Source organism: Antrostomus carolinensis, unplaced genomic scaffold (genome assembly GCF_000700745.2).
Source record: "Antrostomus carolinensis isolate BGI_N321 unplaced genomic scaffold, ASM70074v2 scaffold12412, whole genome shotgun sequence".
NCBI lineage: Eukaryota > Metazoa > Chordata > Aves > Caprimulgiformes > Caprimulgidae > Antrostomus > Antrostomus carolinensis.
The window spans coordinates 18,011-28,843 of NW_010299010.1; the positions used below are offsets into that span (position 1 = coordinate 18,011).

The 10,833-nt window shown below is 39.5% G+C and overlaps 1 protein-coding gene across 1 annotated transcript in view; it reads right to left on the reverse strand.

Moving 5' to 3' along the window:
* DCAF13 (DDB1 and CUL4 associated factor 13) overlaps positions 1-9,350 on the reverse strand; it is a gene marked incomplete at its 5' end in the record, with an annotated part of 24,926 nt that extends 15,576 nt beyond the window's left edge. The window contains 5 exons of the mRNA XM_010162645.2: positions 3,797-3,874; positions 4,639-4,794; positions 6,224-6,313; positions 7,724-7,831; positions 9,151-9,350. Coding sequence (XP_010160947.2) covers positions 3,797-3,874; positions 4,639-4,794; positions 6,224-6,313; positions 7,724-7,831; positions 9,151-9,350 — 632 coding nt within the window. The remainder of the gene's footprint in view (positions 1-3,796; positions 3,875-4,638; positions 4,795-6,223; positions 6,314-7,723; positions 7,832-9,150) is intronic.
* Positions 9,351-10,833: the final 1,483 nt, after the last annotated feature.

Consider the following 10,833-nt stretch of genomic DNA (forward strand, 5'->3'; position numbering starts at 1 on the left):
ATCTTCCTGCCATTTCCTCTGGTCCTATCATTGGTCACCAGAGAGAAGAAATCAGGACCTGCCTCTCCTCTTCCCCTTGTGAGGAAGTTACAGACTGTGATGAGATCTCCTCTCTGTCTCCTCTCCAGGCTGAACAAATCAAGTGACTTCAGCCACTCCTCGTACAGTTTCCCCTCTAAGCCCTTCACCAATTTAGCAGCCTCCTCTGGACACTCTCCAGTAGCTTTAGATCCTTTTTATCCTGTGGCGCCCAAACCCGCCTCCAGTACTCGAGGTGAGGTCGCACCAGTGCAGAGCAGAGCGGGACGATCACCTCCCTCGCAATGCTGGGCTGGATGCACCCCAGGACACGGTTGTCCCTCTTGGCTGCCAGGACACACTGATGTTGTTGTATAGACATTAACTGACACTGTGAAGCAGCATTTGCAAATGAGTTATAACACTTTTATGTTCTCCCAGTTCATTATTTTATCCCTTCATTATTTTATGTCTGAAATTGCAGTTCATGAATTCTTCAGGACAGTTGCCATTTCTTGTTGAAGTGCCAAGCAATGTGTGCAGAAGTTACTGTGCTGTAATCTACTCACCACTACCACTGTATTAGCCATGCATCATTTGCTACACATGCAGAAGACTCGCTTGCTGACAGTAAGCAGATGGCCTCAAAGAGGCCAGTTTGCTTTGAAGTGGGAGGAAGGCAGCTGTTGACAGCCTAGTAAGACCCTTCTACTTTGCTAACAGTGTATTAGACAAGAGGTATTTAGAAGCTGTATGACAGATACCCCCACCTTGGAGGACAGCTGTGGCAGTAACAGCTGGGCCCCTGTGAGAGAAGGGGAGGCAGGGAGAAGGTCATCTGACAGCCAGTAGGACACAATAGCTTTTGCCTCTGCTGAGTCTTGGAGGAGCTTTCAACTATGATCTTTAAAAATATATCCTATACAGTATGTCTGACACAAAGTAGATGTATAATAACAGAGCAACTCATTAACAAACTCAACAACTCTAAACAGGATTTTCCACAATGCTCCAGGCCAGCCATAATCCTACTTGAAAACCCTGAAATTTGTGTGTTTAACACTATGGTACTCCAAACTCATTTTTGTTCTCAGCTTACTATACCAAATACCATAAATTTACATATATGTAACAAAATATAGTTGTACAATTATAACTTTTACAATAACAAACACAATCTCAAAGCAATTTCTCTGCTGAACCCCCCCAAAAAGACTGATTTTGAGTGTGTGCATATCCTCATGATTCTCATTCTCTGTAAGTCCTCATTTCCTAGGTGACATTATCCTGTTCAATATGAAATCTGCACTGCAAAATACTGCTCATTTTCAAAAATTACACGCATCCAGAACTGAATATAATCATCAGATGTCTGAAGTGATTTCTACTTTTTTTAAAGTAGACTTTAATTGACTTTACTGAAATGACAGTCCACTGAAAAGCCCTGTGTTTACAGTAATGTGATAATTAGAATTTGTTCAGATTTCAGTATTGTTCTTCTAATTATAAACCTCACATATATCTTGGAAGCTAATAATCAAGGAGAGCTCTTTATTCTTCCCTGTCCAAGTTTTTCAGCCAGTGCAAAACAAATTAATTAGTGTTAACACATTATATGTGTAATAAATATTTTAAATCATGCCCAGAGAAAAACTCTAATATTGCTGAAAAATCCAGCTCATTTTCAAAAGGGGTCAGGTTTGGTCAAAGTCCATGCTCTGCATCTTGCTTCACTATTTTTCCACCCAAACTTATAAGCATTCAGTTTATTTCAGCAGTGGCATTTGAATTAAAACAGTGTCTAAGAAAAGATTCTCTGTACAGTTCTAGTATTACATTCAGTTAACTACTATGCAAGACTGGGCTGGAAGTTATTTAAGTTGCTGTAAATGCATTAATAATAGCATTTCAGAACTAACTAAACCTGTAGCAGAGCCATCTTCTGACACTATTTTTTAATCAACTGCAGATAAACTTAGTCATTTCATAAGAAAGAGTCCTTATTAAGACAAGTCAATGTCATTAAGTCCCTGAAGACTTGGCTATCTTGGTTTATTTACTTCAACTGTGAGCACTTGCTTACAGAGAGTGTCAGCCTGGAGATTTCGAGATTACGTTAACACAAAACCCGATCACCCAAATAATTAACCTGCCCTCCTTCACCATCTAGCAGGTATTTGGTCAAGGTGAACAGCTAAGAACGTTACAAGTAACAGACAACTCAGTTCCTGTCAGCTGTTTAAATGCTAAAGTCTATCTTTCAAACACCCTAAGCTTTCTTGTGATCCTACAGGTTGCACAAGAATGACTTCTAGTTTTAACATGTAACAACTTCTATTAAATGTCTTCCTCTTGTTATGCAACAAGAGTGCTTCCCTTTGTCTTTTCACAGCTTTTTTAGACTAGTCCTTATTTTGCACTTACGCAGCATCTCTCACCATCTTATCCGTCCCTCTTTGAAACTTCAGACTCCAAAACTCACAGACAGGACAAACGAGCAAGAGATCTACTGCTTCATGATGTGGAAAGTTGTACTCCTATTTCCATTAAGGAAGGTAGTCCCACTGAGTTCCAAACTCAGGGCAGTGTGTGAACTGCTTTGCTGATCAAACACCAGGAACACAGCAGTGCTAGGAGCCAGTGCCCATATGTGGGTAAGGTACCTCTAATAAGCACCACCCTTCTCTTGGGAGTTACAGAGCTCAGCTCTCAGTGCAGAAATGGACATTCAACCTGCCTCTCCACAGGAGAGCCATTCCCATCCCAGCAGAAATCCCAGAAGAAGCTACTGTATCCACAGATGCAAGGAAGTATTCATCACTGTTTCACTCCTACAGCAGGAAATGCACCTAAGCACGCTGGTAATTTTTTATGAGCTCTGCCTCAGTGGCCCAAATTAACCTTCATTAAAAATTGTTGGGGCACAGGGAGAGAAAGAAATGTTGTTATGCCAACAATGCTGTTACGCCAGCAACATTCTTATTTTATAATAAGTTAGGCACCACTATAGTGTTCTAGTGTATATCAGACCAGTGTCACTGCAGACAGTACATAACATACCAGAAGGATACTGAGTGTATATTCATAAGCCAGAATATTTTTATTTCAGGAAAAAAAATTTTTAAGAGTTCTGAGGCTCAAAACTACTGAATTTAATCAAGGATAATACGTGTGTATTAATTATTGGCTTCTTGTTTAAAATAAATACATATATTCTCTTAAAGATAAATAAGCATCTCCATGTTATTGGTAAATTCCACATGCAAATACAATTTTGATTCCACTGCAAAGGATTTCTGAATGTTTATATTAGGTGCATAAGGGAGGGTTTATCTCTATGCAAAAGAAAAGCACCTTTTCAAATGCAGAGCAAGGCTCCCCAGTGGCAGAAAGGAAATACCTTAAAAGTTACCTTGTTTCCTTCTGGCAAAAAGGACGGGGGAAAAAAAAAAGAATAATAAAAAAGGTCACACATATACAGATAGAATGCAATACAGGAACTTAAAGTTCCTACCCTGAAATTGCTGTCAGGTCAGGCACTTTGTCAAGAATTATAGCAGAGTAAGCATGACAGTCCGTTTGAATGCAGAAGAGGGCCCTTCTAACTGCATGGTTTAAATCCCAACATAACTTCAAATTCAGTTAAAAGACTCAAAATTAGACAACTCAGTGAACTCACAGTTCAGAGCTTCCCTTTCTCTACTGTCATCACCAATTACAGATTATTTACATTTTCAGTATGATTATTAGTACCATAAGCTTTTGTTGAAAAGATTACCTTTTTCAATGGAGTTGATTTTCTCATATCATATAGCACAATATTTCTGTCAGAAGCACAGCTTCCCAAAAGGTATGTCTGGAGAGGAAAAAAAAAAAACAAAGAAAAAAAACCTCTCTTAAACACTTGTAGAGTATGACCAATAGCTTACATCAGATACCTAAGCTACTTCACAAAGCCAGTAGTCAAATATTTCCTTTTTCTTTCTGTGCAGCTAATTATCCAACACAAATATTTTAAATAGCTTTCCCTGTAAGATTCAGAATTCACCCAGTCCTCTCTACTTCACAAGTAACAAGCAAACCCTCATAAACACTTCATCTACAAACACAGCCCACCCACGAGGTATACTGGAACTGCTGTACAAGATCAAATGCAATTGTTTTGCCATGGACAGGAGGAGAAGTCTTGGTCACAGGGAACTTCTGGACTACAACTGTACTGAAACAGGCAAGAGCTTCACAGCCACATAACTGCTGCACTGCATGACTGAGGTATGGGATATGTGCTGCTGTGGGCAGAATGGAGACCACCCTACCTTTCTTTCTCCTCTCCCCCATTAACAGAGACAAAAGATAAAAAGATTAAAATATATGGTACTATATTTCAAAGCAAAATAGCCATAAAAATATATGTATACACCTCCCTAAATATTAGGTTAAAAACATATCTAAATTTGGAAAAACACAGTAAAGATGATGTTAATAGTTTAGATCTTACCCCTAAATATTAGGTTAAAAACATATCAAAATCTAAATTTGGAAAAACCCAGTAAAGATGATGTTAATAGTTTAGATCTTATATTGATCAAGAAAAATATTAATACATAACAGAAACATTACCTCAATGGGATTAAATTTTACACTGCTTATGCTATCAAAACCCCATGTCAGAGAACACATTGGACTTGTCCTTTGCTCATCCCAAATGTCCACTTGATGGCCACAGGTGGCAAAAACAGCTTCTTTCCAGTGGTGATCAATTCCAGTATACACTGTCTTTAAGAGAAAAAATAAAAATAAAAATTTTACAAAACTAATTGTATACAGAAATATGCAGGCATGTTCTGTTACAAAAAAAGATAAACAAATCATTGCATATTGAGTCTGTCATGTTTTTATTCATTTATATCCATTTAAATTACTGAGAATCAAGTCACCACTGCCACCAGAAACTAAGCCTTATCAGATGTACCCTTACACAATAGATTAGCTTTCTATTACTCACTTAACGTGCATTTCTTGCATACATTTCTTGTTAATTTACAATGGAGTGAGTCAGTGTTAGAAGCCCATTTACAAAATCCTGGCTGACTGCAAAGCAAATGGGAATTTTAAGGGTACAACTACAAATTTTCAAGGGAGATCTGAACAGATTCCATAGATATTGCAAGAATTAAAGAGTTTCAAACTATTTACAAAAAGCATTTAATGTTGTTCTTAAAATAAGCTCATCATAAGCTCAACTGCATCCAGTTCTAGAGCCCCCAACATAAGAAAGACATGGACCAGTTAGAACAAGTCCAGAGAAGGGCCACCAGGATGATCCAAGGGCTGGAGCACCTCTCCTATGAAGACAGGCTGAAAGAGTTGGGGCTGGTCAGCCTGGAGAAGAGAAGGCTCCGGGGAGATCTTATAGTGGCCTTCCAGTACCTGATGGGGGCCTACAAGAAAGCTGGGGAGGGACTTTTCATAAGGGCAACTAATGACAAGACAAGGGGAAATGGGTCTAAACTGAAAGAGGGGAGGTTTAGATGAGATATTAGGAAGAAGTTTTTCACTGTGAGGGTGGTCAGACACTGGAACAGGTTGCCCAAGGAAGTTGTGGATGCCCCCTCCTGGAAGTGTTTAAGGCCAGGCTGGATGAGGCTTTGAGCAACCTGATCTAGCGGAAGGTGTCCCTGCTGATGGCAGGGGGATTGGAACTAGATGATCTTTAAGGTCCCTTCCAATCCAAACCATTCTATGATTCTGTGATAAATTGAAAGTGCTGAAGTATACATTTTTAGTCCCTTTTTGTCAAAAAGAAAGCCATAAAGTCAAAATTTTGTAATGAATGACTGGAAGGTATTGGCATGAAAAGGAAGTTAATTAATGCAGACTAAGCACTGACCACACACAGCTGAAGAGAAAGAGACTACAAAGATCTCACCAGTTCACATGAAAAGGATGATTAGTAGGGACAGATCCAAGCAGTCTCTAATGGTATTTAAGATGTTCCTTTCTGGTTACATGTAAAATAAATATGATAAAAACTTGGAAGATACTTTAAAAGTTCCATTATTAAATTTGATGCCATCACCTTACAAATCATTACGGTAACAAGTGATATCAAACTATTTCTCTCTCCTCCAAAAGCCAGATAAGAGTGTGTTCAAACTTAATTCAAAAGAAGAGATGTGGAAAAATCAACACTTAGATTTACTACCTTTCCAAGAATTGTATGAATAGGTTCTTCTTCTTCTCCATATTCTGGGCTCTCCATTTTCCACTGCTTCACAGTTTTGTCATCACCAACCTGGAAATATTGGAGAAAGCATATACAGTTTTACTTAAATAGATTCTGTTTATTTTACTGGATGTGCTCTACAATTAAGTACAGGTAGCCTTTCAGAAGAGAAGGATCTATGACATACACAGAAGTGTTTCTTCTAAGCTGAAGGTTAGTTCTTGGCATGGTATTTTACTAGCAACTGAAAAGGTACCCGTGCATTGTACAGCCAGAGTGGAGTTAACATTCTTCACAGCAGCCCATATGGCGCTGTGTTTTGGATCTGCGGCTGAAACAGTGTTGATAAGGCACCAGTGTCTTGGCTGTCACTTAACAGTGCTTCCACAGCACCAAGGCATTTCCCTCGACTCACTCTGTCAGTCATCATCCCCACTTCCTCCACCAGCAAATAAGCTAGGTGTGGGCAAATAGACTGGAAAGGGGCACAAGCACGACAAGCGACCTGAACTGGCCAAAGGGTTCCATGCCATGTAACATCATGCTTAGCGATAAAAACTGGGGTAGAAGAATAAAGGCGGGGGGGACTGGCTTCCAAAATGGCTGCTACTTAGAGACTGTCTGGGGATCTGTCTGCTTGTGAAAGGAGGTGACCAATTTCCTGTTTGTCAGTTTCCCCACCACCACCACCTCTCCTTCACCTATACAATTGTCTTTACCTCAATCCACAAATCTTTTCCAGTTTTCAAGAGATTTCCATGGTCGAATAGCAAAAAGGCGAACTGGAATGATGACTTATTTTTTTAGGCTACATTTTGTGATTTTTAATCAAATGGCACCTTGAACTGCAAATTAGCTTCTGGAAGTCATTTTGATGAGCATGTAAACAGTTAGAAGGCACTTTCCACCTCAGTTGCTCCAGTTGCCTGTTCCTAATCCTATGCTACCTCTTGCACTATACCAGCACAAGTTTTTGCATGGCTATGCAGTGACCTGGGTGAGACAAACTGGCCAAAATAAAGAAATAAATAAATTTAGCTATACAAGTTTAACTTCCTCTCCTGACAGCAGTACTTCTGTTTCAACTAACATGCAACCTGGTCTAGTGGAAGGTGTCCCTGCTGATGGCAGGTGGGTTGGAACTAGATGATCTTTAAGGTCCCTTCCAACCCAAACCATTCTATGATCTATCTACTTCTTTAATGAAAACTAGTTTACTGAAGTTTTTTTTAAATGACCATCCATTAGCAATTTTCTGGTATTTATCCTTTCCATAGTTTTGAATAATATCTGTACCACTGCATCAAAAAAAAAAATTTCATCAGAAACAGAATTGTCAGGTTCACTGACAAATTGAATAGATGTGTTCATACAATATTTAAATATTGTATGGCAGAGGGTAAGTCACTCACTGGAAAACAGATGGTGAACAGGCACTCTGCACTGCCACAGTGTACTAAGGAGACACGTTATACTTACAGTAAAGAATGATGTACCACAGAAACGAGCACACATGCCTCGAACAAAGCCTTCGTGGGCTTGTATAGTACGAATACACTGTCGCTTCGTCAAGTTCCAAATTTTAACCTGTTAAAAACAGAAAAGTATTCTGTTGTTACTCAATTTTTCTACAGCCCACAACTGCAGTTCAGCATTCAAGTACAAGAGATCACACATGCTGTAATGAAATGGTGAAGCTGGCTTGAACACTGGACAGATTTTATGTTAAAACTACCTAATCATTCCATTCTTGAAAAAAAAATTTAAAAGTGCAGCTCTTTCCTTCTTGCCCCTTCCCCCCACCCAAGCTATATACTTACCATATTTTTGCATTCTCCTATTTTTGAGCTAGAATTCTTGCTAAAAGACAGCAGTAGTGATAATTTTAGCAAAAAATACTCTTCTAACAATAAAAGCATGAGAAATAGTTTTTGGAACCAACAGAACATTTTCAGTCCACTTGCTGTACTACATTTTATATAGATGTCCACTTCTCACTGAGGTTTCATTTTCAAAGCATTTGGGACCATTTAAGAAACAAAGAAATGGAGGTCAGTTTTTATATTTTTACGTATTTATAGTACCCAGTACTGTACACACTCTGTCAGTGGGTAAGAAACCTGGCCATTTCATATGAATTTATTCCCCTCCTTTCTGAAAAGGTTAATCTCTCTTACACTACTGCATGACATAAGCACCTTCTTTAAAAAGCAGAAAGCAACCAGCTACCCAGAAGGCACCTTTAAAATATACAAGTATTATCAAATGAACAATATAAAGGCGAGAGAGGACAGAGAAGACAGAAAAGACTGGTAATTTTTTCTGCAACTGACTCCAATTAAAGTGCCCTTGCTTGCTATTTGTAATATTTATGTAAAATAATCAAACAAATACAGGATTAGTATTTTTCAGGCAATATGATAAATTATTATTAAAAAAAAGTTTTTGGTTGTGTGGACCTCCCCCCTAGTTCATCAGACTTCATGTAGTCATCTTAACCTGCAGCAGTTTAACTTCTTCAAGGTGAGGAGGGTGGTCACATGGACAGCAAAAAGCAACTGCTAAGGACCGTAAACATTAACATTCACTGCTCCATCCTGAGGAAGTGAGTACCACACCCTCTGCTCACAGCTGAAGGATGCTGCCTAAAGACATCTGAAATCCTTTTCCTCTGGGAGATTACAACCTGCAGTTTGAGAAACACTGTCCCAAACTGGGTAAATTGCACCTTCTGAGGTAAGACAGGGAGGGTATCACAGCTGAACAAAGACACAAAAGAGAGGTAAGTAGGGGGTATTAAAAAAAAAAACCAAACCACACACACACACACACACAAAAGAAAGCAAGGAAAAAGAAAAGAAGGAAGAAAGGCATCTTGTTAGTTGTGGTTTGTAACTGTAGCTTACCTCTCCATCACAAGCTCCAGACAGCACTGTAGACAAACTCTTTGGATGTTTGGCCATGCAATTAACTCCATCTCTGTGGCCATCAAGTGAGCTAAGAAAGGGTTTTGCAAACACACGTTCTAGCTTTGTTGCATTCAGAGCTCTTGTGTACTCTCTTGGAACCTCAAATGGATGCAATACAGGGTCATAGTTTCTTGGAACTGCAATAAGAATAACACAGATATTAGAAACTCAAGGGGTTGTTCAAGGTAAGCTGAATTAAGATTTTCTCTTTGATTTTCCTGCTATGGGAGGATTTTCTGCAACACCAACATTTTGACACTCCTTCTGTTTTGAAATAGGTCTGTGGGATCATTAGAATGCTCAGTTAACAAACTCAAAGTTAACACTCTGAAATAACTCTGAAATTACCTATGTCCTCTTCAAGGGTATAGTGCTAAACTAATGAAAATACAAATATACACAACTAACTGGAAGTTGCAGATATCTTGCAACTATTATTAAAAAAAAAAGCAAAAAACCCCAAATTTCTCACAATACCAGCCTCCTACCACTAAACTTTAACATACACTGAAAGAACACAGCCACGTGGACATGCACAAAGAGGCAACCTAGCTCTCTTCATGTTTAGTCAGCTGCAAGCCAGCCCTGGCTCAGAAATCAGGCTCATTAGTTTCATTATCCAGTTTCCCAGGCAGGAGCGTTTACATCCAACAAGCTTCAAGCAAGGGTCTCTCTGTGTCCACCTGCACAGATATACCTTACAATAAATCGAGAAAGACAGTGGATATTGACATTGTGCTTCTGTTTATTGTATCTTTCATTCTGTTTCATGCAAAAGGTTGAAAAGTCAGTAGAGCAACTGATAAAAGATCACTCAAAAGAACTGATACTTAGTTCAGCGTGCTGATTTCCAAAGATTATTTGCATATCAAAACCTCTAACATCTCTGATGAAATGGAGTTGGATATCATTCTGTAATAGAACACAGAATTTGATTTAACAGCTTACACACAAATTACAGTTAGAAAATTAAGATTTATTGAGCTACTGCCCCAATAGGTAACTTCAATAACATTTTTCCACGTTAATAAGTATGTTACCACAATTAAACAACTACAGAATACTAGTTGTGATGCTGCTTCACACAACATAGCCACCTACCTCCAATTCAATCAAATAATGAAGTATATGCAATTTAAAATACTATAGATGCATTGTCCTGCTCAAGAGAGCTTCATGTAGTGCACCCAGAGTTTTATTCCTGCTCTTTCTGACACAGGCTGGCTATTTCACAAACATCACTTCTGACACTGAGCAGAAACTAAAACTCCTTTCTATCGTGTTACAGAGGTGAAATGTATGACTGTGTGAGATCGGTTCTACAGAGGACGAGCAGAACAGAGCACGGAAAGTCATCACCGCACCAACCAGGCTGCAGCCGCTGCACTGAAAAGTAACGTGTAAAATCTACGCGACTTTTGCCAGTCTGGGCGAGGAATATGTGGGCAAGGAGCGGGACGAGCTGTACCGGGAGAACCAGGAGTAACCGCAAGGACTGCTCGGGGTAACCCGGCAGCACCAGCACGGTGAGCGCCCCCCAGCTCCGCGCTCCAGCTCCAGCGGCGGCTCCAGACCCGCCCGGGTACCCCGAGAACCCGGATTTCGGCTCCCGCCAGGCCC